We start from the raw sequence: 27,995 nt of genomic DNA on the forward strand, positions 1-27,995 counted from the left end.
TCAAAATATGCTGATTTTGTAACCATTTATAATAGGACTTAAACTCTATATATTGAATATTCAATGAGGTTTTTTTAAATATTCAGACAGACAGTGCAGTAGATAGGATGCTCTTTATTTTTGTAAATTGGACATTCGTTTCAATTATCCATAATGCAATGGTTTGTCAACATACTGTCAGCTCATTGAGTAAGCATCTAATCAGGAATAACCATACTGCCCAGTGAAGCTAATGAACGCTTATTTCCTCTGAATGGTTTGGATTCACAATTACATTTCAAGATTCAAGTTAACACGACAGTTAAAACACAGTTCTCAAACATTTTCACAAGCTTATATTTGTAGGAAATACATCATTACTTGTTTGTATTGCAATAGCTCCCAAAGGCACTATCCAAACTATATAAGATACATTATGGAAGGCTTTAGTGTTTGAGGCGTTAACATTTTTATAAATCAGAAGAACAAGTTGCTCAGATTCTCTACACATGCCCAACCAATGGCTGTTCACGAGTTGTAACCACACATGCACAAGTCCCATATTCAGGAGTACAAACTGGACCTGCACAAAGATATGTGCACATGTTTGAAAATGTGGACCTTCAGGTATGGAATAGTGTATTTTATTACATTAAAAACCTCTAACCCAGTGGCAGATAAAACTGCCAGTAAACTATACTTGTACCCCAGATCCCATTCTGGATTTACCATCACTAGCACTGTCAAACTGTTACTATCTGAATGGGATGGATTCATCTCTCTTGATTCTTCTCCCATAGTTTTCAGCACTGGCTAATAATTAGTAGTAGAAGGATGGTCTTACAGATAATGCGTAAGACGAGGTGTTAGGAGACTTGGGTTCTATTTCTGACTCTGCCACAAGCTTCCTGTGTGACCTTAGACAAGTCACTGAACTGCTCTGTTCCTCAGTCTCCTCATCTATACAATAGGGGTAATAATATTAGCTCACCTCACGGGGTGTTGTGAGGCTTAATTCACAAATGTTAGTAAATTGCTTTGAGTTCTTTTAATGCAAGGGGTTATATGTAGGTGTAAAGTACTATTAGTAGTGAAGCTATTCTACTATTTACTCGCATACCAATATAAATGGTAAATAAGAACCATGCTAGAGTGAAAGACCCCCTTTCCTTTTTACCCATCAAAGCACTCATGAGAAACAACATACCTAATAAACTCATCCGCTGTTCAATTGGAAGAAGCGACATCCCCTCCAAACCCAAATTGTCTGGCTAGAAAATAGACTCCCACAACAATTGTCTCCTCAGTGCATCATACCATTGCTATTGCACAAAGATGAAACTTCACAGAGGGAGAACAGAAATTATATATAAAAGATGCAACGCAAGGTTAAGGGCGGGGTGAGTCTTTGTTGAGATAACTTAGTGTAATATAGAAAATAAAATCCACATATTGTGAAACCAGCTTTCACAATTGAGGCTCTTGTTGGCATTTGCACTAGAATGGAGGTGGTAATGGATATGGAATGACAGGGAAAATGAATTAGCTTCTCAGAACAGGCTGAGGGATACTGGCAGATCTGTCTGTATAACCACTGCCCATGCTGTACCTATTCAGTGGAAAGACAGAGGACCTTCAGTCTCCCATCGCTATCCATCCGAGCACTAAAGGGGCCTAAAAACCCCACAGCCAATATACTTCCATCATAAGGTCCTAACATGTGGTTGGAAGGCACCAGTCTTATTGAGCCAAGATTAATAGTCATAAATGTACAAGACATCCTTCCTCTACTTCAGTGGAAGAGTTGCATGTGGAGTGGCTGCAGAACAGAATCATAATGAGGCAAAGAGTAAAAGTAACTGAGTAAAGGAACTAACTAGCATGTTATGCTTTTCCTACACTGAACCTGTGCTGTGGCCACTGCATGAAATTGGTGCCAGAACAGAATTTAAAAGACATCAGAATTTGCTTTTAAATGAATACAGTATGAGTATTGTGTATACTGCTGCCGGTGTTGCAGTACAATGCCAATGAAATCTGTGCCTAATAGAATAATTTTCAATTAAAAAACTTCCTGTTCTCTCTTTTGTTCTGTGATACAGACGTGCCAACTTCCAGAATCTGCTGCAGCAAACTCCGAATATGACAGGACATTAAAGCCCCGTCTAGTACAGAGAAACATTTTAGACTGGTTGATATTTTTTGTTTAAATTTTTTTTGAAAACTAACCTTTTTTGGAAAAACTTTCTGCCAAATGTCACCAGTACCAAAACTTTCTATTTTGTGAGAAAAAATTTTTGGCAACATTTTTAATTGCTATTTTTATCAAAATTGTTTTCAAAATTATTGATATTTTTCTGTTTTCTGTAAGAAAACATGGCTTTCAATAAATAAAAATTTGATAAAAAGTTTGATAAAATAGATTAAAATAGCAATACTAAAGTCAGAGTTTTTGTGAAAACCAGTAAATGGGTTCATTTAAAAACGCCACAAAACAGTAACAACTTTAAAAATCTCTTCAAAATAATGTTCCTGTTTTCCAATATTCTCTGTATAAGACCCTGTGTGAAGCAGCAAATGCTATGCTACGTAGGCAGCAAAACTCACTACCCCAAAGGGGCTCAAGAGAGGGTGAAAAATAGAGGAAAGATTTTAATACGTACATTTGAATTTTATCCCCCTTCTGCCTGTTCGCTTTCTCAGTTGACAGGTAACCAGTTAGCTACCCTGTCGGAACAAGCGAACTTATTCTCATGCATAACTTCTGAATTAAAAGACAAAAATGCCTGGCAAGCCACTTTAAAAATAAATATTGTGAAACAAAAAACTTTTGGGAAGCCTTTTCCAGACTTTTTAAAAAAAGTTATATTTTTTTTACCCACGATCTTTACATCAAGCCCTAAATTAAATGAGAAGGTAAAAAAATCATAAGGTGAACCTTCTGAATTGAGCAGGTTCAAATTTTGTGTTTGAGAATATTGCCTGAGGAAGAGTGGCCTGTTTTTCCTACACAGTTTATAGTTTTAGGGTTTTTTAGACAAAAATAGTCATAGAAAATTAAAATACAAGATAAATTCATCCCCTGAACATTTTCAAAAAAATTTCCGTGATAAATTATCTCCATCTTTTGTCCAGCTCTCAAGAGAAAGTCCGCTGCAAAGCTTAAGATCTGAGCCAACAACCTTTACAAGAGTAGTCCCTTTGATTACACAATCAGCCCCATAATCACAAAAACAGTGTTGAACTGAACATGAATTATCTGACCTTTTAGTAGTGGATAGTAAAATACAAGCATAAGACGTACATGTTCCTTCCTTATCTGAACTGGTGTAGACCATGCCTGTGGGAAATTACCTTCATGTTAATGTTTAATCATTAAAGAACATGCAAAATATTTAAACTAATAAAGTTTCATGGATGCCTCAAACAGGGCAGATAGCTCTTCTTCCGTCTGGGGACGAGGTGATAGTTTAGTCACTCTTTCCTGAAAGATTAAAGTAAAATTGGATTACATAAGGCTTTTTGCAAAATAAACAGTGTTGACTATACAGTAGAATGTCACACATTACTCAGCATTAATGACTGAAATCCACACTATAGATTGCACAGAATTTTGCAAACCAGTAAAGCAAGTATTTAATCAAAGAAACAAGGCTAATGGGTCACCAACTGTACTTTAATCAGTTATTTTAACAAGTGTATTTCAGTTTATTTATAAACACACACTCAGAGGCCAGTGGGAAAAACAAAGTTTCTGTCATTACGATAGCTGGTTAAAATCAATATTTCTACTCTCACACATTCAACAGCTTCATGAGATTTCCTCCCAGGTTATGCAGAGAACAGCTACAGTACAGAGAAAAAGATAACCCGCCTCACACAGTGTTTAAAAAAAGGCTTCACATTACTTAGGACAAAAACTCAGGTTCTACATAGGTTTAAAACTAGTTTAACACTAAAAAAAAATAGTTATTTAAGGTGCTCAATGGTGTCATCAGACCAATTTTCCTGCCAGTCAGTGGAGCGCACAGATGGGCTAAGAACACCTGTCCAAGCAAATGACTGGAGACATGACAACTGTAAAGGGCACAATGTTCACAATGGCTTTGGATAGAGTGCAATGAATAGAGGCTTTTACTATACCTTTAAATAGATGCAGCTTGCATTCCCTTAACACAGCCTTGGTGATATGGCCAGTACACAGAGAATGGAACGGTGGTCTGCCTCTTAGTAAATTGGTTGGTAAATTTTGGTGCCAGGTATAGTCATCCACACCCCTTGTGCTCATCAATGGTTGCAGCCAAATTATGGCTGCCTCTTGTATGTTTACATGGAGGAGAGGTGGGGTTAGGGAATAGGTCCTTTCTGACCTCTCCTTTCAAATCCACCCTTCCCACCACCTAAACCAGAACACCCACACAGGACCAGCCGTTATTTGGCCCATGGAACATAAACTTCTCCAGATTTCCTTGCTGTGTTGTAAACAGGATCATTTTCAACAGATTATTTCAAGTGTAAACATTTATGCTTTGGAGGTTTCAAACCTCCAAACTGGCTGACTAAAATCTGTTCATTTTATTTCTCTACAGCATGCATTTTATGGTTGTAGTACACTTGGCAGTGTTTGTTTATTTGTGGTCTCATTCTGCACCAGGGTGTTTTGCAAATATTAATAGGTGGTGGTGGTGTTCCAAAGAAAACTGATGGCTGGATCAAAAGAAAAAATATCAAAGAGTTGACTGTTTGAAATCCGCTTGTGGGTAACGTATTACACAGGCAGCAGCAAATGAATTTGGACTACATTATACTTTATATATTAAATCAGGGTTTGAAAACACGCTAGCTCGCCTCATTATACATGCAATCACTAATTACTCCTGCTGTAAAAGGACAGTAAATTAAGTTGGGCTTCTGAATTAATAATCAGTTACAGATGAGAAAAAAAACCCAAGCCACAGGTGAACCTCAGCAAAGCAACAACAAAAATACCTCTTTGGGATGTTGTGTTTATAAAATATTACTTTTTACAGATTACTAAGAGGACCAACATATTTATCAACAAAAACTGTCAAAAAGTCCTGTCGCACACATTTGGTAAGGCATCAGATTGGGAGCAAGAGACCTCGGTTTTATTGCAAATGTTGCCACTAATCAGTGTGGACACCTTGATCAAGTCACTTCCCTTCCTGTAAAATGGGAATGAGGATATCTTCTTTTGTAACATGCTTTGAGGTTTATAGAGGTTATAAAAAAAGTGAAAATTTTTAATTTTTTTCAGCATGACAAACCTTCATAATATTTTCTCATTTACTTGGGAATTAATGAATTTTCCTCTAATTTCAGTTCATCTTTGAAATGTTTTTTGAGAGTATAAAAACGTAAAGGGTATTACAAGTGTATGTTGTTTCATTGGAGGAGGACATTAGTTCAAATTCAGATGGAGGGCAGTGGAACAAAGCCATCTAGAAGAGTATTGAAACTCCTTGGTAGGGAAAACCTAATGCAAAGCAAATTTGATCATTCTTAGCACATAGCAGTCTTACAAAAGCATCAGATAGAACCTTACCTGCCTGTATAATTAGTACAGCTAGATGAAAAAATGGGAACATTTTTCACAAAAAAACCCCTGCAAAAACATGTTCCTTTTCCCACCTGAAAAAATGTGCATGTTGGAAGATTTGACCAGCTCTAATAATTAGCCTTTCCTTTTGAAGATGAATGGATGACAGATGAAGGCCAAACAACATACACACTATCTCACTGCAAGGAAAAACCCAAACTGTACTAGGAGAAGAGAACTGACTTTAACTAGCATTCTCTCCATTTAAAACTGCTAAAAGGAACATTTATTTTAAAAGAAAATATTTTAAAAGTTTGCTTTTTAAGAAAAATTGCCTGTGCTTTCTGTCTTACCTGAGGGAGAGTGCCTCTGACTAAAGCAGGGATATCTGCTTTAGAATAACCAATTGCAGCTAAGCCATCATCAACATTCAGATCAAATAAGAATTTCCGGAGTGTGTCTGCCAAAATAAGCCCAGCATCTTTGATTTTGGCAGTGCGGATGTCAGCTCCTAAAATAAGACAAAGCCTTGACTGTAGAGTGAAGAGAGAGAGGAGGAAGCTGTTCTGGATTTAATGTAATCATAATAGCAGCGGCATATATCCACACATAACAGCCTACTCACTAAAGGCAACCCCAAATAAAAAAGGGGAATCTCTATCTTCATTTTTCAGTTAGACTAGTTTGTAGAGATGAAATAAAACAAAATCAGGAGAGGTAAGTTCACTGCTGCTAGAAAGACTAACTTCCTTCCCCACTGTGCTTGCCTGGAAAAGCACTTTTCAGTCAGACTAATTGCTGGAAGCAGTGGTGGAAAGGAAGTTAAAGCAGATCAAAGCCATAATATTTATTGTGGAAAGCCATAATATTTATTTTTAGGGACAAAGTGCCATACGCTAATTTTTTCAAAGCCTTGAGTTTGCTGACCTCTAGAGGATGTGCAAACCAGTGACTAATGATTCCCTCCCCCTTCTCAATTTTATGTTGACAAGCATTCAAACAGTGGACAAGTGTGTGTGTGGGGCCCTCTATGGGTGGAGCTCAGGTGCTTGGATTATATATTGGTTAGTATGATATAATAATATAGATTAGAATAAATAAGTAGATTAGATAGAAGATGAAGAATTATAGTCCTAGGAACGCTGTGGAAAGGAGGTGAAAGTCAGCTTTTATAGAAAAGCTACAGAAGTTTCTTATATAAAGGGCTATTCCCCCTCCCTCCCTGTGTGTCCATAGCTCCGTTAGAAATGGGAAATATGTACATGCATAAAGGCAAGAAAAACACCGCAAGTTTTATTTTTAACCAGTTGGGCCAAATTCATTCCACCAGAACTGAACTTGTCTCATGCAGTTTACTGAAAAATGAGTAAATGTGAAACATAACTACAAGAAAACACACTCTGGTTCTCTAAGAACTCAGTGCAACTGTCAAAACAGTTTAAAGTTAATGGGAGGACAACAAACTCATTTCAGGGGGCTTAGACGTTTGGTAGCAAGTAGCAAGATGGCAGCGGCTAGAAGGGATTAGGTGACAAAGCATGAGGGAGTCTCTCATGAAGTTTCATGCTAATGGAATGACTGCCACGCAGTCAATGGCCATTCTCTGTGTTGCAGTATAAAGGGCAGTTAGAATATAAGGGCTTCAGGGAATGATCTGATAGTAGCAAAAGAGGAGGAAAGGAAAGAAAAGAATGAGGAAAGGAAGAGGTGGTCTGAAAAGCCAGACTAAAAAGTGATGAAAAACACCCCAAATGTTATTGTTCCAGTGACTGGCCTTCTGCTAACCTAAAGAATGCATCACTCTTCGGGCTGCACTTATATTTCCTTTACCGCAATAAATCTACGGCCACACATCCCTTTTTCCATTAGGAGAGGCCTTAAAGCTTTTATTTGGCTGTACTCAAATCTGCAGTTGTACATATACATAAACATAGCTGTTTGTTACTACTTTACCACCAGGCATAGTGTTTGACAACCTAAAGTATTTGAAGCAGCTACTGCAGTCACTCGGACACTGAATTATGGTCCCAAAGTAAATACCCAAGATGAGTTAATTTATACACTCTTGATACATTTTATACAGAATCCTTTTATATAACAGCAAAGCAGACAGTAACCAATTGAATTTCCATTGAGGAAGTCAAACGTAACTAAGAATTGTAATGCTTTTTAGCAGCAACTTATACAGCAAAACTAGAGGAGATGCTGTTTGACTAGTTAGCCTTAAAATAAAGGAACCAAAGTTCTAATTCTCCAGATACTCTGGGCTGGCCATCTAGCATACATATTTTTAGTATTTTCTCAGCCAATGTGTCATTCAGAGTATTACCATTTGAGTTAGAGGTTACTATTGAAGGGCTTCTTATAGGGATGTAGGAATTGCGATAGGTAATCAGACCATTTGTCCATCTAGTCCAGTATCCCATCTCTGAGTGTGGCCAACAACAATTGCTTTGGAGGAAGGTGCAAGAAACCCCATATCCAGCAATTACAGAATCATCTGTCAATAGGGGAAGTTTCTTTCTAACTCCATGAGACAATGGGTGGCATATGTTCTGAAGCAGAAGGGTCTAAATCCCTTCTAATGTTGTATATATCCTTTTTAAAGTAAGTATAGACATTCTCCCAATCCATCTAAAGGGCTAATCTTTTCTTGAAACCTACCAAGCTCTTAGTCTCTGGATATTTTGTGGCAATGAGTTGTACAAGTTAATTATCCACTGTGTAAGAAAATATTTCCTCTTTCAACATGTTTCCTGCTTCCAAGTGTTTAATTTTATTTGTTTTATAAATCACTTCCTTTTAGCAAATGCAGATGTAAGTGTACTTAAATGTGTACGTTCCTTTTCTTTTATATGATGAAATAAGATTTTCAGGAATCTTCATCATATTTGACTTAGGTACCTTGTTGGGAGGCCTGAGGCTGGATCACTTTAAGGGAACTATGTTGTTTGGACTTCTGAGTAACCAGTAAGGTAATAAAGAAGCTGTTTTATGCTGGTTTGGTAAATTTAAGTATTGGAATATACACCAGCTTTTTGGCGTTTGGCTGTCCTATTCTTTGCAGTTCACCCTAATTGAATGATCATAGCTGGCCCCCATTGGGACCCTAGTAGCAGTAGGTTTTATGGCCCCCATTAGGACCATGGTAGCAGTAGGTTGTACCAGTAGGTTTTATGAAGAGAGATTCATACCCAGTATCTCTGCAGCCTCCAAGTGCCGTTCTGGGCACATCTCTGCTGTGAAAGTAAATACTGCTGGGGAGGTGAGTACCACAGAAAGACCATGTGGCTGGAGAAAAACAAAACACAGTGCACATTAACTAGATTGCTCACTGCTGCTACAATAAGTTTGTTAGGCCAAGGTAATTTAAAGCTTGTTAATGTAAGATAAGTACAAGAGCTAGGAATAACTGTAGGAAAATGAAAATAATCAGTTCTTACCACCAGAGGATGATCAACATTATAATCCTTTGCTTTGTAACTCTTCACCAAGCCAGAAATAGGGTAAGACATTCCATGGCTGGAGAAGAAAGGAAGTTGTCAGGGAACTAGCCTGGGATTTGGGAGACCTCCGCTCAATTCCTTGCTCTAACACTTCCTGGGTGACCTTGAGCAAGTCACTGAGGGGCAGATTTTTAAATGTATTTAGGAGCCTAAGTCCCACTGAAGTCAATGGGAACACTTCAAAAATCTTGCCCTTCGTTGCTCTGTGCCTCAGGTCCTTATCTATAAATGGGAGATCACAGCACTTCTCTCTCACACACATTAAAAGATCGTGAAGTGTTCAGATACTGGGGTAATGGGGTTGGCCCAAAGTACCTCAGACATTCTTCACCTTACTATCAAAATCTGGGAGTTTCTTATCATGCTAACAGTGCTTAAGGGAAAGTTTTGGAGGTTTATTTACAAAGGGGATTTTAAGTGATCAAACCAAAGGAGTGTAGAGACGAGTCTGGAATAGATGAATATTTATAAGTTGCAATGATTTTTCAAAGAATTTTGGGCATAGACCTTGATTCAACACATTAAGCACATGATGAGCATGGGAGTAGTGCCACTGACCTCAATGGGAACATTAATATGTACTTTACTGAACTGAAGATGTGACAGTCATTAGCTTATTTCAGTGGGCATCACTTAATCCACAAAAATGTTAATTATAGCTCATTTTAGCCTGAAAAACAATTAACCCAGGAACAAGCTTTATTGCATGTGGCCTTGATTCAGGAAAGGCAGAAGATTCTTCCTCTGGGTATGTTCACTAGCTTGTTATTATAGGTGTTATTGGTGCTGAGTACAGGGCTCCACAACAGAGAGTTAAACGTGTTATTTATTTTTAGAAGAGTGAACACTGACATTTGATTTTTTTTATTTTTTATTTATTTATTTTTAAAGAAAAACATTATGCAACCTGTGCCTACAAGCAAGGTAAAATAGGCCAAATTTTGGCCCTAGAAACTTTCATAAGACCGGACTGTGTTATCCTTATGAACAGCAAGAAGTACCTTACTCCACAAAGGGTCCTATCAACTTCAGTAGGATTACTCATGACATAAGGGACTCTTTCACGTGAAGAAGGGTACAACAATCTGGCCCAAAGTATCTTATCACATCACTAGTTCAGGGACTACTTGTCTGAAAGATTCCTTGGCAATTTGAAACAAACACTAAAGAAACAGGTTTTTAGAAAGGGGCTGACACACATCCTCTACTCACCAAAGATGAACACCAGCATTTCCAAAGCCGATGCCAGCAAAAGCACTTGCTAGGTGCATGTTAGCCCTTGCTTCATGATCACCTGGCATTCTGACAGCTCTGTGCACAAACATTGAGCACTAAGAAATCCACAGCTGCATTGACACACTCAGGAGAGAGGTGAAAACGCTCATTTGGGGGGTGAGTAATACAATCTGAACTAAAATAAAAATGGAAAAAGAGCTGGGCAAAGAATCAGATAGAACAGGGGTGGGCAAACTATGGCCCGCGGGATGGGTCCGGCCCCTCAGGGCTTTGGGTCCGGCCTGGGGGACTGCCCTCGGTGGTGCTGCGGGTCCCGTGCCGTTCTCAGAAGTGGCCGGCACCACGTCCCTGGGCGGGGGGCAGAGGGACTCAAGGGCAACTTCCACCCTAAAGATATAATAAATAGGATATCAGGATAACTATGTACTATAAAAAAGCCTTTTATAAAACACCGAACAGCTGAAAGTTACTCACAGGCTAGATCTTCATCTCCCACTGAAGTTAAACAAAAGCCTCTCCATTTGGGCTGTACCCTAAATGAGCTACTTTCAAACAAACACATAATTTTAACAGCTCACAGGTGAACGTTTACTTGATGTACTTACATAGTATTTTGTATAAATGTTCTTTCATTATATTGAAAGCCATATAGACAGATGATAGCAGTAGATGTGTTACCTTATATTGTGTTCTGCCTAAGGTTGGTATGGAAAGGTGAATATTAAGAGGTATATTGCTCTAGGATTTAGCTGTGCAACTCATGACTATACATTGGGGATTCTCAACTAAATCCTCATGCATTGCTTTAAAAAGTCACCCCTGAAGATCAACTTTACTCAATCTAACCTAGTTCCAATTTTACTGGACATTTTCTGCCTTGCTGAGGACATAGTCAGGGTCTAGGATAGAAAATGACGTCCTAATATAGTGATTCACCTCATCTCACGGTATGTCTACACAGCAAAGAAAAACCCGTGGCTGGCCCATGCCAGCTGACTTGGATTTGCGGGGCTTAGGTTGCAGGGATGTTTCATTGCTATGTAGACTTCCAGGCTTGGGCTGCAACCCGAGCTCTGGGACCTACAAGGTCCTAGAGCTCGGGCTCCAGCTGAGCCCAAACGTCCACACAGCAATGAAACAGCCCTGTACCCTGAAATCCTGAGTCAGCTGGCACAGGCCAGCCATGGGTTTTAATTTGCTGTCTAGACGTACCCTCAGAGTCTAGCACTCAGGTCCTCACCAGCATCCTTCCTGCCAGGTGTTCATGATCAAACTTATCATCAAGGTGAAAGGTTGCTAGACATACATTACCTTTTCAAATACTTTGCCACAATGCGCAGTGCATGGACAGCCCAGACATCACTGATAGGGTTGCTGCCTTGGTAAGCAGGCCGGTTGATTGGATTTGAAGGGCAGGGACTGCGCATCTTGTAAGGAAGAGCAGTGTAGGCTTCTAGTGCGTGACTAAAAGAAAGAAATACTTGAAAACAGAAGGGTTCCATTTTTCTCCTATACACAGTCTGTCCTGCAAGGGATTTGGCATTTTACAAGCTCAGTTCCATTGAGCAACATGAAGCTCATGCAAAAGGGGCATTCCCTTCTAACAGGACAGGAGAGATTTAAAGACTCCAGGACTATAAACATAAAAATCTACCTTCTTTTAAAGGTTTTGACCTTAAAAAACTGGAAGCATGATATTCAAGAATACTGGATGGACAAGTGTCCTAGGTACGGCAGTCATGAAACGTAAGAATTATTTACATTTTTAACCAATAGAAAAGCGTAGCCAAACCATTTAGAACTTAAAAATAACTAAACTCCATTAAAAATAATGAATTTTTCCATACACTACAGTCAGTGAATAGTTTGAGAAATACAACAAATACAACTTTCAATACATTTGTCATCTTATTTTAACATCTGCTATCTCCTGAAGGTGTCTCTGCATAAACAAGCAGCCGTATCAATGAATCTAATCTTCTGCATATCTTATGCAGTTAAAATCCTTAATCTATGATTGTTCCAGTGTGTCTTTCAAAACTTTGAAGGATTTCTGTGCTAAGCAATGTACTAAAAGCACTGGTTTGGAGCAGGTGTAATGCAAAATGGGCCAGTTTTGTGAGTTGAAGAAGATCGAGATCTTCTCTGCAGTGCTCTGCGCCTCACAGACTTCCACAAAAAGCTTTGTCAATGTGCTTCAGTCCTGACCTCTAAAGTCCCTGCTATTCTAGTCTCTGCTCATGAGAAGCCGATGACTGTCAGACAGCCTAAATTAGGTTTGCCATGTGTTGTGTCTGCTCCAGCAAAGCATTTAAACCTTCATAGCTGGCCTCAAGGATTCACGCTTCTGATAGTTGGTATTTTGGCCCATGCATCCAATGTACATTTAAACTGAGTGAGGCACTTTGATTTGTTTCAAAAGTGGTCAGAAGGACTGAAGGGAATGGTGCATTGAAGAAATAGGAAGGTGGGATTGAGACAGACTGAAAATGGACACTTTAGGGAAAATGGTGTTTTTCTGCCTCTAAAATATTTGTTTTTCTAAGTTAAAATGACCCCCCCCCCCAATCCAGCACCCCACATAGACTTACCAAAGCACATCAAAGCCACTGTTGGCTACTACTCGCTCTGGCATATGGAGCGTATGCAAAGGATCAATCATACCCAATGTGGGCTTAATGGCTCTAGAAGCAATGCCTAGAACATGTGAATTATAAAACTGTGTTAATAAAAAGGATTGTTGTCAATAAACAACACAGAAAAGAGAAAGCCTTAATCCTCAAATTGTAAAAGAAAAGTTATAGTCTCAAAACACATGATTGCCATTAAAGATAAGAGAGAAGAAAAGGGAGAGCCTGAAATGCATATTCCTCCAAATTCTATTGAGAAAACTGACCAAGATTCTGCAAAAATATTCACTGTGTCAGTCTTAAAGACAATATTTCTAGGGGACTGAATCATGCAGGTAATGGGATAGGTTTTTCACCTCTAAACTATTCAAATCCATCCTAGGAAGGCTGGTTGCTGAAGGGTGTTACTAAATGCTGGCTGATCAGGGCCCTCAAGTGAAATGAGCTTATGCTCTTCATCTTGTCCCAGATTTCTACATCGCAAAAATGGGACCCCTCAATGGCAGACTCAGCAGAAAGGGTGAAAATACAAAGACTGAATGGACACAGAAATTGAATGATCTGCTCAGCCCTACAGTGATCCATTTTTCTATCCCAGCATAGGAAAAGGAGGAGATTGTCAACCAGTAGAAACAGAAATTGACTTTAGTTTGGAAGGAATCAGACTTAGTGGAAAATAATTCAGATGCTGATTCACCAATAGTTTCTGCACACCTGTACAGGGATTGCAGGTCTCGAACCTGGGTCCGCAGCCAACACCCAGCAGCTCACTGGTACCAGCGGGGAATGTGGGCTGGTGGACTCTAGCTCACCAGAGACACTACCCACAAAGCTCCCGCGTGGAGGAGACATCTGTCCTCTATGATTGGCTCAAACTCACTATTTAATCCAGAAGGAGGTCCAAGATGTTGTCTGAGCAACTAAGTGAATCCCTGGTTGGCTGCTACATTGGACCCTGCCCTCCCACCTGAATCCTGATTCCTGCCCTCCTGCCTTTTTCCAGATCTCTGCTTCTGTGCCCCACCCACAAGTAATGACTCCGACCCTTGGCCAGACTCCTGACTGTCTTCAGCTCCAACCCCTGGCTCCCAATTCAGACTCTGACCACTAGACCTGACCACCTACATCCCAATCTTTGACAATCTGCTTATTAGAACCCCTTTACCTTCCCCAGCTAATGTGGAAACTTTGCCTTTATTTCTGATGTGTCTCATTTATGGGCTTTGGTCAGAGTTACAAGCCCCCTTCCCCCACCCCCAATCCAGCTGACTTTGCATGCACCAATAAAAATCCGAGGGCACAGGATGGTTATCAACTGGAAACTCAGTTTTTCTATGAGCTTAAGGGTCTGCTATACAGGAGACTAGAATGTTTCCTGCCGCATGGAGTGTGCATGAGAGGTGACTCTTGCCTGGACTGAATTCCCTGGGGCGACTCTTTGCCTCTCAGCTGGAAACCCTCCATAATGCCCCAGCAGCTGCACTGTCAAAGTGATTATGGAATCACACCGATCTTTAACTTAACTGCTCACAAGTAAGCAGCCATCAGACAAGCAGAAGGAAAATTTGGTTCATTTTCTAGAATGAATTGATGTTTTGCTGCATTTGGTATCTGTGTCTTGATACTTTGGTGATGGCTCTTTAGACATGCTAATAATAATAATACTTACATGCTTTAGACTGATTGAAATTACAACTAATCTGAGTTAAAACTCCTTAATCTGCCCTGTTGGGCCCCATATATATTGCAGCACACATGGTACATAAAAGCCACCCAATGTTAAAAGACCACTGCAAAACCTCAGAAAAACTATAAAGTTTAAAGATGACATTTTAGCCTTAATCCTATTTTCCAGGGATGAAAAGGTCAAAGGAATAGACAGTGTTCCTTTCTTTTCAGGCATTAGGTCCAGAGAAGTCAGGAAAACAAACATTTGGACCCAATTATACAAACAAAGAACTAGGGGGTCTTAAAAACAGAAAGACCAAAAAAAAAAAAAGGAAATAAGGAACAGTTGGCTGAACCCAAATATAAGCAGAAATGTCCTGTGCACTTAACATATTTCACTTTAAAGATTTTACTTTCCCATTATGCCTTCAAATCACGATCTGCTGCATCATAATGTGCATTTCATTGCTAACATGCTTTAAAATTTCATTCAAGAGAGAAAGCTTTAATCTGCTGAGATTTGTCTGTAGCTGTTGAATACAGTGACATGAGACAGCTGAAATTGCAGAAGGTGTTTCTTTATCTTATAGCAGAGGAAAATGATGCAAGTTTGGAAAAGAATCTAGGTAAGTAATAGACAAAAAGTCTTACCAGTTTTTACTTTTAGTTCTTTGTAGTCAAAAATGGCAATGCCAGTGGTTTCACTTCCAGTTCCAGCTGTTGTGGGGACTTAAAAAGAAGAACAGACAATTGTAACAATGCAACAAAAAAATAAACTTTACTCACCTGTCAGCAGAGTTCTTGGAGATGGGCTCTGCACAGTCACACTCTTTGGATTTGCTGACAGTGCAGCTGATAGCACAATGGGCGCATCCCAGGAGTAGGAACATGCACTCGAAGGTAGTATTTTAAGTTTAAACTTAGCATAAAACAAAGCACAATGTTATGTAAAGAATAGCACAGCATTCTTTTATCAACTTTAGAAACGGCTTTTCTAGCATAGGCGCAGTCCAGGATTGTTACATATTTGTAACGTGGTAACACCCAAAGCCATAAAGACTATTGTGGCCCCATAGTGCTATGTGCTGTACAAAGGCATAGCAAGACAAGGGATGCTGCCGACCTTTTAAATGACCATTAACATTTGCTGCTGCGCATCCAACCTTAAACCAGGCTTTATTCATCACTGGCGGAAGCAAATGCACATCTTGTTACTAAAAGCAGCTCTCTTTGCATTTGGAAGCTGGAACAATGATGATTTGGGCTTAATCTGCCTTGGGTTCTATATCAAAGCAGCTTTTAAACTTTACTAATCACCATTCTTTGTTAATCATCCACCTCGTGGGATCAATTGTACATGGTTTTATAAGTGTGAAAGAAAGGGAGGGCTGTTTTAAATGGAAGATAATAAAGGTGGTATGAACAAAGAAATGTGTAAATTACTAAGAGCTGATTCAAAGCCCATTAAAGTCAACGAGAATTCTTCCATCACTTGAATGGGCTTTGGATCAAGCCCTAAAATCTGGATATAATAGATAATTAACTGGTTAGATAAATGTATCGCCAGTTATCGTATTTGGGACTAGGTAGGTCAATGCTAATAAAATTCTGATATACTGTACCCTTAAAAAAACAGTGATCGAAAAAGGAAAGAAAACACTGTCCAATTACATAAGCAATAAAATGCATTCCTTATAGCATAAGGATTATATAGTTAATAGTGGGGTGTACAGATCAGAGTATTTTATACTTATATAGCTCCCATCATGATGTACTTTGGTATCGTATATCAGAACCAGTTAATAGATCTAGGTCCAATGGATCAGACAGAAGTAGTCATTTTATCCTCTGACCCCCCCAGAGGAGTAAAATAACTTAACTCAAAGAAGAGCAGCTGGTGACGAAGAACAAGATGCCATTCCCACTTAAATCAAACTTCAATTGAATTCAACTAGAGCAGAAGCAGGCCCAAGGGGAGGGTTAAATGGTCAAAGGTAAACTTATTTCAAGAGGAAGAACTTACACAGAGCCTTGAAGGAAGAAAAAAAAAAACAAAAACAAAAAACACCACACTTCTGCTTCTTTACCTGCAATGAATGGCTTGAGAGGCACAGTAACAGACTTTCCTTTTCCAATGGGAGCATTGACGTAATCTAAGAAATCTGATTCAGGACTGGATGCATACAGGTTGGCAGCTTTACAAGTGTCTATTACAGAACCACCGCCCACAGCAACATAGGCATCAAACTCCCCCTTTTTAGCAAATGCGATGGCATCCATGAAACTTAGAAGGAAGAGAAGATTTTGTCATTAATTATGCGATTTGCAAACTTTACTGTTAAGCTCTGTGTTAAGATTCACGGTGACTGGGCAACAAAATGGCAAATGAAATTTAATGTGGATAAATGTAAAGTAATGCACATTGGAAAAAATAACCCCAGCTATACATACAATATGATGGGGGCTAATTTAGCTACAACTAATCAGGAGAAAGATCTTGGAGTCATCGCGGATAGTTCTCGGAAGACATCCACACAGTGTGCAGCGGCAGTCAAAAAAGCAAACAGGATTTTAGGAATCATTAAAAAAAGGGATAGAGAATAAGACGGAGAATATCTTATTGCCATTATATAAATCCATGGTACGCCCACATCTTGAATACTGCATACAGATGTGGTCCCCTCATTTCAAAAAAGATATACTGGCATTAGAAAAGGTTCAAAAAAAGGACAACTTAAATGATTAGGGGTTCGGAACGGGTCCCATACGAGGAGAGATTAAAGAGGCTAGGACTTTTCAGCTTGGAAAAGAAGAGACAAAGGGGTGGGATATGATAGAGGTATATAAAATCATGAGTGGTGTGGAGAAAGTGAATAAGGAAAAGTTATTTACTTGTTCCCATAATACAAGAACTAGGGGCCACCAAATAAAATTAATGGGTCACAGGTTTAAAACAAATAAAAGGAAATTCTTCACACAGCGCATGGCCCAACTTGATTATTATACAAATACCAGCAGGAGAGTGGGTTTGTGTGTGTGGTTGAGGGGTGGGGGGGGGGGGGATGTGAGAAAACCTGGATTTGTGCTGGAAATGGCCCAACTTGATTATCACACACATTGTAAGGAGAGTGATCACTTTAGATAAGCTATTACCAGCAGGAGAGTGGGGTGGGAGGAGGTATTTTTTCATGTTGTGTGTGTATATAAAAAGATCTTCTACACTTTCCACAGTATGCATCCGATGAAGTGAGCTGTAGCTCACGAAAGCTTATGCTCAAATAAATTGGTTAGTCTCTAAGGTGCCACAAGTACTCCTTTTCTTTTTGCGAATACAGACTAACATGGCTGTTACTCTGAAACCAGTCAACCTGTGGAACTCCTTGCCTAAGGAGGTTGTGAAGGCTAGGACTATAACAGGGTTTAAAAGAGAACTGGATCAATTCATGGAGGTTAAGTCCATTAATGGCTACTGGCCAGGATGGGTAAGGAATGGTGTCCCTAGCCCCTGTTTGTCAGAGGGTGGAGATGGATGGCAGGAGAGAGATCACTTGATCATTACCTGTTAGGTTCACTCCCTCTGGGGCACCTGCCATTGGCCACTGTCGGCAGACAGGATATTGGGCTGGATGGACCTTTGGTCTGACCCAGTATGGCCATTCTTATGTTCTTAAGATCAATGTACGTGTCATTGACAAATCAGAGGCACTATGGGTTATGTCTACACTGAAGAAAAAAAAAATGCAGCAGCAGCAAGTCTCAGAGCCCAGGCTCCGAGACCCTCCCTTCTCCACAGGTTTCAGAGCCCGGGCTCCAGCTCGAATGTCTACACTGCTATTTTTAGCCCTGCAGCATGAACCCCATGAGCTTCTGTCAGTTCACCTTGGCGCTGAGACTCACTGCTGCGGGTTCTTTTTTGCAATACTGATGCACCAAAAGATACTATAGTGATGGGTATAAGAGCCTAAATAGATATTCTGAGAATATAAGTTTTTGGAAGCATATAAAAGAAACAGTACCTCTGATCCGTTGGCTCCACCCGGACATCATCATACATTTGAAAAGTGATTCTATTTTTTGTCAAGGAATTCAATACTGCTTTTACTGGAGGGAGCTGGCAGAGGTTCTTATCTGTCATCACACAAACTTTTCTAGCACCCAGATTCTGCAGGTCCTACAATATCAATTAAAAAACAAAGTCTGAAATCTCAAACTACAATATTTAAACCCCAATCCAATTAAACTGAATTATTTGATACAAAATACTAAAATTTGCAATAAGGTCTTTCATCACAAATGTATATAACATCGATACAGTAAAATAAAGTGTTTCACATATGCATATAGGGTTATAGAAAAAGGTGTAGTTTAAAACATAACTCAAGCATGTAGAATTGAGGACACATGCAAGATACTGGAAGTACACTAGTAGCTGCCCCCATGAGTGAATAGACAGTAAGCCAAAGCCACACAGGTGGTAGTCAAGTTTATAGAAAAAAAAATGCATCTTAGATTTCAAAAAGTATTTTACAATTGCATTTATTTACACAGCCCAGGAAATCTAAGAGGGCAATACTAGAGAATTTATCTAGCCTAGATTTTCAAAGAATGCCTATAAACCAAGTACTAAAGCCCAGAATAAGAGGAGTACGTACCTAACTGTAAAAGCTAATTTTTCTGACATAATGTGAATGAAGTGGACTAGATCATCTGGGTCTATGAACTGAAGCTAGGTCTTCTATATGGCAGTAACTTTGCATTGCAGCATTAGTGAAGAAGTATGGCACATTGCTCAGCATTGTGCAGTAATATATTTGAAGATCCTATTACAACACATACTTGCAAGGGGGCCAAGTTAAGGTTGCTATGAAGACGAACGCTTGACTTTCCTTAATTCTGCAAAATTAAAATCTGAAAAATTTAACATTGCATTGATAAAATATAGCTCACTGTATGCAATTTTTAAAAGTATTTTTTTCTAAAAAAAATAAGTGATTGGAAAGAATGTGAAGATAGAATACCAGATCAGCCTTTACTACAATAATTATTGCTATAGAATTCTATCTACATAAATTCTGAAGTTTTTAGTGATCCTGGTATTCAGTCCTCAATACTATTGTCCAATGACAGCAGCTATATTTAACTGTTATTCTTGCTACGTACAAAACAATTTCATTTACAATGTTTACATTGAAATTAAAACTGCCGATGCATAAGTGCCAAGAAGGGGGTAATAACTGCAGAACCTGATAACAAAGACGGTGCAAAACACAAGAAGTTAATCATGATACTTGACTCATCCTACACCATTGATAGCAAGGCCAGGGGCGGGGGGGGCGAGCCCTGACTTCAATGGCACAGGATCAGAGCTCAAGGTGAACAAAAATTAAGGGCCTCAGCCAATGTCCAATAAAGTGAATGGAAAGTCTCCCATTCACTTCCATGAGCATCAGTTTAGGTCTTAAGTGACTGAGGTCTTGAAGTTAAGGCTGAGATTGGATTCGGGAGACCTGAGTTAATTCTCAGTCTCTTGTCGAGACTTCCTGTGTGACACTGGGCAAGTCAATTCAATTGCCTGACAACCAGTGCAAAGTTGATGTAAAATGCTACTATTCTGATTTGATGGTATTTTATAACCATTTTGCACTAGTGCAAATGACTGTATGTGGTGCAAGGCAACAAAGAATCACGCCCATTATATCTAAGCCTTGGTTTTTCATCTATAAAACCGCTTGGTAACACTTCCTTTTTCCTCCACTGTGTCTGTCTTCTCTATTAGACTCTAAACTTTTTGGAGCAGGGAATGTCTCTCACTACAAGTATATACTACATCTAGCATAACAGAGCCCTAATCCTAATTCTTATTTTTAAGGACTCTAATCTAGGGGCAAATAGAAACATTGCTCTGTATCTAAAAGGAAAGGCAGGGCTACATACTGTGCTACAGGTGAATCTGATTTTTTCTGTCACTGGCAGTACTCTTGTTTCCAACATCTATCCCCTGTCCCAGCAAGTGCAGCTGATACCAATTCCCATCATTTATCCCATCCACAATGTGTTTTTACATCTCTTATTATTTGAGTTTGACACACCATTAACTTTAAGATTATGTAAAATCTTCTGCAGGTGACAAACTGAAAAGTTCAAGAGAATTGTTGTAGGGAAAGTGTATTCAGCAGGCTTACCCTGAGCAGGGACTCCATACACTATAGAGGGTATACACACTTAGTATGCAATGTTTAGTATGGTCTCAAGGTCTTTACCTTTAGGTTCCTTTTTCACAGGCACATTGTATATTCAAATAGCTTCATAAATACCTAATCGGAGAAATGAATGTGCTACATTTTTTATATTACAAATATATTTTTCTCTAGGTCTGAAAAGCTCAGAAATATTTTAAAATCTCCTATTTATTGGTTTTAAAAGGTTTCCAAAATTCCACTCAGGCTGAATGAAGACTGGGAATTTTCAGGCCAAAAATGTTTTTTTCTTTTTAATAATGAAGAACAGAGTATAATGGTTTAGAATGAAAGTTTCAACACCATTATCCAGGCGCTACAGCAAGACAAATAATAATTAATGATACCACCACACTTGTATTTACTATTACATATTAGCATATTTGTAACTCACATTATAGCTATTTGTGTTACAAAAAAAGTATATTTTCATTCCATATACAGGATATTTAGCCTTAAGTCTCTTAAACTTGATGTATAACACAAACATTTCTGTAATACAGCTAAAATTAATGTCAGTTGCTGGTAAGTAACATTTCATAGATGAAAGATGTACCAGATAAGAGCTTACCATGCCTACTTCTTTAGTAACCCCTTCTCCGTATCTGATATTTGACACGGCCATCTACAAAAAAAAATTAAAGAATAGTTATGTTAGAAAAATAACTACACAGAACAATTTCTTCAATTGTGAATATACCTTTTTAATAATTAAAATATCCTTTTTAAAAGGCCACACTTAAAGTTATAAACATACTAAATCTTCTCTCTAAATGGAAATAAACTTATTTATTAAATCTACCTCAAAAGCATAGTCTGTTTTCCTCAAAGCAGCATGTTCAGGAGCTGGAATGGAAGTTAAATAATAGAGTTAGCAGGAAATTTGATATGTAAAATAAATCTTTATTACAATTTTCAACAGTTTCAGCTAAGCAACTCCCCTGGCTTTAAAATGTGATTTTTTAAAAAAAAATGTGTTTACATATTGCTCCGTGTTTGACTTTATATCTTCATTTTTGGTTGGGATTTCCTCGTTTTGAGCCTGATTTTGCAACCCTTACTCATGCTGAACACTGGCTTAGACCACTGCTGATCCTGCAAACCTGTCCATATAAGTAGTCCCATTGACATGCTAGTTTAGGTTATGAACTGTGCTAGTTTGATAGATGTTGACAATTGAATAAGAGTGGATTTTTTTTAAAAAAAGAGTTAGTTCTTTGTTCTTACATACTCTGAATAAGTTTAATTTTGCATGTATTTATAGCTAAAATATTTGCTAAGAATCTAAAAAGATGAAAGATTTATTTTAATGATAATACAGACTTGAGTATTTGCACAGCACTTAGATTCCATGACAATATGGGTTATATCCAGATCTGTGAGATAGGTATACATTGGCCTCCAGGGCAATATTCATTACATATAACACAACACATATATGGGTAAAAGGCACTCTTTGTACACAAGAGACTGAAGAAAGATGGGTGTCAGGATTTACAATGGCCCCTTGCTCTGAACTAGTACAGAAATCCTACATGTTCCGTCATCTCATCTCCCCATTGCCAAATCTTTCTCATACAAGCTATGGAAAGCTTTCCATACTCACAAGTTTGCCACAAAATTGAATAAAGAGAATATCAGAGAGACAAAAAACAAAACAAGATAAAATAGTCTGCCCTCCCAGCAAAAGATCAAGTCACTCCATATGTATGGTATAAAGTGGAAACTTACTATTTGGATTCAGATCCAATGAATGAAGCCATCATAATGAGCCTACAAGTGCTTTGCGTTGCATTGGAGTGCTGATCCGCAAGAACACCACAAACATTAGGATCCCTTTATGTGCGCTGTATTCAAGCTCAGGCCTGCTACAATCAGTTCGTTCAGCCTGGCGAGGGGCAGTAATGTACACGTTTGACCTTTCCTCGTGTTGGAGTCTGTTGCAGTTTCGGTAATTAATTTGTCAGTCTGAGGACAAGTCCAAACCCCTTATAGCCATTTCCTTTTGATGGTAAAATAGAAGTTGTGCTGCTGTATTCTTTGGTACAGCTTAACTTTCGTTAAGGACTTTATTGTGCCATAAAAACTGTATTGCTTCTGCAGAACACTGGCATAAAACACAGACATTTTCCAGACAGAAGTTGCTATTAAGTCATTCCCCACTTTTTAGAGATCTGTAGAACGGATAATGGCCTTGCTACCCTGTATCATCAATTTTTGCTGTGTAGTATACGGGTGGGATTCCTACATCATGTAGACTTCACTTTCACTAAGACCTGTCTTGAATTAACTCAATAGGGCACCACACAGGTAGTCAGGAGAACTCAGATCTTCTTCCAGCTCTCCCATTTTCTTGCTGTGTGATGTTGGGCAAATAAGTTTACCCTCTTGGTTCTTCAGTTTCCTCATCTGCAAAATGGTGATGGATCTATGCATCTTTGTAAAGCTCTTTGAGATCTCTGACTGAAGTGAATTGTGTAAGTATTAAATATAATCAGATTCCACTATTTTCAGTTAGTGTATGTCCCATAAGTTTGTTTAGTTTCCAGAGCCCCCAGTCCTGCAACTAGGCGTATCTGGAAAAGCACTTTCCATGTGCAACTCCATGGCACAAGGGTCTGCTCTACTGAATCTGATTGCAAGATCAACAAGGCCTAACACTAGAGATTAAAAGGTAAAGGCTTGCAGGTTCAACTTTTCATAAGTGACTAATGATTTTGAATGGCTCAGTTTTTGAGAACCCAGCTTGAGTTACCTAACCCTTGACCCTAGCTCTAAATTGAGCCGTTCAAAATCACTAATCACTTTATGAAAATTTAGGCTATAGTTTTAACTTCTATTTATAAGCCAAGTCTATTCCAGTCTCTTGGCATATTTCCAGCATTTTAAAAACAAACTTACAGGATGTATTCAATGATAATGAAAGGACATTTCATACATAAAAATGATGAAAGCAGATTTAATACTTATACTATATCTATATCTATCTGTAATAATAATAATGTTTATAATGTTCCTTTATACATGATCGGGGAAAAATATCCCATTTCATATTAAAATTAGGGCTGTAAATTAATCGCAGTTAATGCATGCAATTAATGTAAAACAAAATAACTAGATTAAAAAGGTCATGATTAATTGCAGCTTTAATCGCACTGTTAAACAATAATAGAATGCCAATTTAAATTTATTATAAATATTTTTGGATGTTTTTCCTACATTTTTAATTACAACACAGAATACAAATATTTTTCGATTCACCTCATACAAGTCCACTCAGTCCTACTTCTTGTTTAGCCAATCACTCAAACAAGTTTGTTTACATTTACATGAGATAATGCTACCCTCCTTCTTATTTACAATGTCACCTGAAAGTGAGAACAGGTACTGTTGTAGGCAGTGTTTCCTCTAATATTTTACGTCCATGTGCAGAATGAATTTGGTTATGTGCACCAATATAGTGATACTCTACTTGTCCCCAGAACTAGGTGATGTGTGGCGAGAGTGGGGCTGAGGGGATCGGAGTGTGGGAGGGGGCTCAGGGCTGGGGCAGAGGTGCGGGGGGGGGGCACGTGAGGGCTCTGGCTGGGAGTGCAGGCTCTGGGGTGGGGCCGGGGATAAGGGGTTTGGGGTGCAGGAGGGGGCTCAGGGTTAGGGCAGAGAGTTAGAGTGTGGGGGTGCGGGCTCTGGGATGGGACAAGGAGTTTGGGGTGCAAGCTGCCCCGGGGCTGCGGCAGGGAGAGGGGACTCCCCCCAGCCCTCTCTTGCTGCAGCAGCTCGGGGCCCGGGCGCCTCTCCCCAGCCATGGCAGCTCCGGCGGGGCTGGGCTGGGCAGGGCAAGGGGCTCCTCATTCAGCCTGCGTGGCCCTTGATATCCTGCTGCGTGGCCATGCAGCTTAGAGGGAATTTAGGTTGTAGCCAACATTGCAAGGTATTTAAATGCCAGATATGCTAAGTATTCATATGCCCCTTCATGCTTCGACTTGTAGGCTCTAAAGTTGTATATTGTTTTGTTTTTGAGTGGAGTTATGTAAAAAATAAAATAAAATTCAAACATTTGTAAATTCTACTTTCACAATAAAGATTGCACTACCGTGCTTGTATGAGGTGAATTAAAAAAATACTATTTTGTTTACCTTTTTACGGTGCAAACATTTGTAATAAAAAATATAAAGTGAGCACTGTACACTTTGTATTCTGTGTTGTAACTGAAATCAATATATTTGAAAATGTAGAAAAACATCCAATATATTTACAATAAATTTAAATTGGCACTCATTGTTTAACAATGAGATTAATTACAACTATTTTTAATCTCATGATTAATTGTGATTTTTAAAAATTGTTTGACATTTCTAATTAAAATGGTTTTTATTGCTCTTTGGTATCGATTACATACACTTTCTAAGTATACTATATTTATTATCACTTTGCCCTACCTTTGTTGTAATTTTTATTGAATGCAAGCCTGAATTTGAAAAAAAAGAGAAAATGCAGAATCATTTGGGACACACACATTAAGGATAATCTTACCTTGAGAGTAAGTGTGGGAATGAGCTGGACACCGGCATCTAATTAAATGAAAAAGAAATGTTTATTTAAAAAAGAAATAGGAAAGCAAAACTAACAAGTCTACTTCTAAGAGCAATTGTCATGTCTTATAAGTAATTTATCTTGCCACCATATCTCACAAGAATTGTCACTAACAGGGACTGCCATCTAGTGTTCCACATAGGTAACAACAGGTTTCAGAGTAACAGCCGTGTTAGTCTGTATTCGCAAAAAGAAAAGGAGTACTTGTGGCACCTTAGAGACTAACCAATTTATTTGAGCATAAGCTTTCGTGAGCTACAGCTCACTTCATCGGATGCATAAAAGTGGAAAGTGTAGAAGATCTTATTATATACACACAAAGCATGAAAAAATGCCTCCTCCCACCCCACTCTCCTGCTGGTAATAGCTTATCTAAAGTGATCACTCTCCTTACAATGTGTATGATAATCAAGTTGGGCCATTTCCAGCACAAATCCAGGTTTTCTCACCCCCACCGCCCCCACACAAACTCACTCTCCTGCTGGCAACAATAGGTAACAACGTTTCTTTATTACTCAAATGCTGAATTGTTAGATCCTAATTTAAATGTGTCCGAGTGCGGCTCAGGTCTGATTTTGGTGCAGTTTAAATTAAATTAGTTCCTCAAACCATCTATTGCTTAAATTGCACTAAGAGAATAGGTGCCTATGGAAACACCAGAGAACATCCCTAAAGTAGAGATAACACTTCCCTACCTCACAGGGATGCTGTGAAGATGAATTAATATAGTCAAGGCATTCAGAGTACACAGTGATGGAGGCCACAGAAGAGGCTAAATAGGCAGATTACTAGGGGGCGGGGATCTCAGGGAAGAAGAATCGCTCCACTGGAGGGTGAGGGAGATGTGATGGCAATAGCATGAAAGTTGCATTAAGCAAAAAGCTTCCCGTGTTGTGCTGATGGAGCCCTAAGGAGATGGGTGTGGAGCAAGCCCAACACTTCTGTCAGGCTGCTGTGGACCAGCCACAAGGCATAGTTAAGTCAGAGTACTGTGATGAGCAAGTTACTGCTGCTAGTTCTGGGGACGAGTAGAGTATCCCCTATCTGAAGATTTAAAATGATAAAAAGATACCTTTCCAAAGCTCTAGGTGCTCTAACGATTAGACAATATACTGATGTCCCCCCAGTATTAAAATAATCACTCCAACAGTGGCCAACAATACACTGAGACTATCAATGCCAGTGTCAATTAGAGATGATGGTTTTTGTGATGCAGAGAACTGGGAAATATATGGTGTCAGCTATCACTTACCATTTCACTGCTACTGCATTTAAAAAAAAGAAAAAAAAATCACAGTATGTCCAATATTGGGTTGCTTGCCCTTCTCCAGATCAAATACATGGTCTTAAGAAAAATGCAACCCGTGATACATAGAGGTTGGATAATCTGCACTGAGGAGGCTGGCTATTAGCCAGGAGGGGCAGGGATGCTGTCCCTACCCTATGCTTGCCAGAAGTTGGGAATGGGTGACAAGAGATGGATCACTTGATGATTACTTGTTCTGTTCATTCCCTCTGAAGCAGCTGTTTGCCAGAAGACAGGATACTGGGCTAGATGGACCTTTGGTCTGACTCAGTATGGCCGTTCTTATGTACTTTGGCCCAAATCCACGCTTAGACTACTGAGAGGCAGTCAAAATGGACAGAAGTAGGATTAGATTTGGTTGCCCTGGCTTTTTTGAGAAAGTATTTCTTCAGGTGATTTTGACACCCCTACATTTTGCTGCTTTGACACATGCAGTGCACAGGCTAATGTCAGCAGCAAGGCCTGAGCACAAGGTTTCGAGGTGGATGAGTGATATGATGCAGATGTGGATTAAACAGCAAGACTAGTTCTGTCCATTGAGAGCACCACTACACACAGTGAAAGAGACTTTCTTCCTTTCACTGCAGCAGGCGTTCCTGCTCCTGCCCCTTTACAGCAAGAGGTGGAAACAGGGCCGGCTCTACAGTTTTTGCTACCCCAAGCAGTGAAAAAAACCTGCTGCTGCCGACGGCAAAAGGAAGAAACTGCCACCGATTTGCCGCCGCAGCGGGCAGAACAGAAAGGCTGCCGAGGAACTGCTGCCCCTTTCTAACGGCCACCCCAAGCACCTGCTCGGCATGCTGGTGCCTGGTGCCGGTTCTGGGTGTAAAGGGAAAAGGCAGCCGCGGGGTTAGTCATTTCCCAATGCTGGACAGAGAAGGCAGACACGGTTTGCTGGAAGTGGGGGTGGGATGGGGATGGGCATCTTCTCCTCTGCAGTCACTCTGCTCCCAGAAAATACACTACAAAAGGTACAAGTTTCTAAGCTGCAGACATAGTCCTGCCTCTGTGGAGCTTGCAGATCTATGAAATTTGTTGCTTGCAAGGACATTCTCTGGCCCTTACTACAGAGGCTGCCAAAGTTGACTGATCAGCCACATCTCATGTCACGTACCCTCCCACCCTTAACCAAGCCCGGCAGGCCCAGGGGTCAGGGGCACACTAGGAGCTGGTGCACAGAGGCAAACACTCACGCTGCACGCTGCAGCTGCCTCAGCAAGTGAGCGACTCTCTCCCGTCCTCCTGCCATCGCGGCGGCTGCCGGGGGAATGGCAGGGCACC

At 39.5% G+C, this 27,995-nt stretch overlaps 1 protein-coding gene across 2 annotated transcripts; it reads right to left on the minus strand.

Annotated features, from left to right (window-relative positions):
- Positions 1-111: 111 nt before the first annotated feature.
- Positions 112-27,979, minus strand: ADHFE1 (alcohol dehydrogenase iron containing 1). Of its 2 annotated transcripts, XM_074944290.1 has the most exons (14): positions 27,908-27,979; positions 25,349-25,386; positions 21,618-21,661; positions 21,387-21,440; positions 18,596-18,750; positions 16,667-16,863; positions 15,231-15,308; positions 12,873-12,978; positions 11,593-11,745; positions 10,258-10,356; positions 8,983-9,061; positions 8,734-8,830; positions 5,893-6,050; positions 112-3,463 (listed from the first exon to the last, which is right to left on the minus strand). In XM_074944290.1, the coding sequence occupies exons 1-14, from the start codon at positions 27,961-27,963 to the stop codon at positions 3,380-3,382; spliced, it is 1,398 nt and encodes a 465-aa protein (XP_074800391.1). In that variant the 5' UTR covers positions 27,964-27,979; the 3' UTR covers positions 112-3,379. The 2 variants fall into 2 exon arrangements, 1 of the variants encoding a protein (XP_074800391.1); XR_012638028.1 differs by lacking the exons at positions 112-3,463; positions 5,893-6,050; positions 8,734-8,830 and having other exon boundaries at positions 9,013-9,061; positions 10,258-10,668.
- Positions 27,980-27,995: the final 16 nt, after the last annotated feature.

This window comes from Natator depressus, chromosome 2 (genome assembly GCF_965152275.1).
Source record: "Natator depressus isolate rNatDep1 chromosome 2, rNatDep2.hap1, whole genome shotgun sequence".
Classification (NCBI taxonomy): Eukaryota; Metazoa; Chordata; order Testudines; family Cheloniidae; genus Natator; species Natator depressus.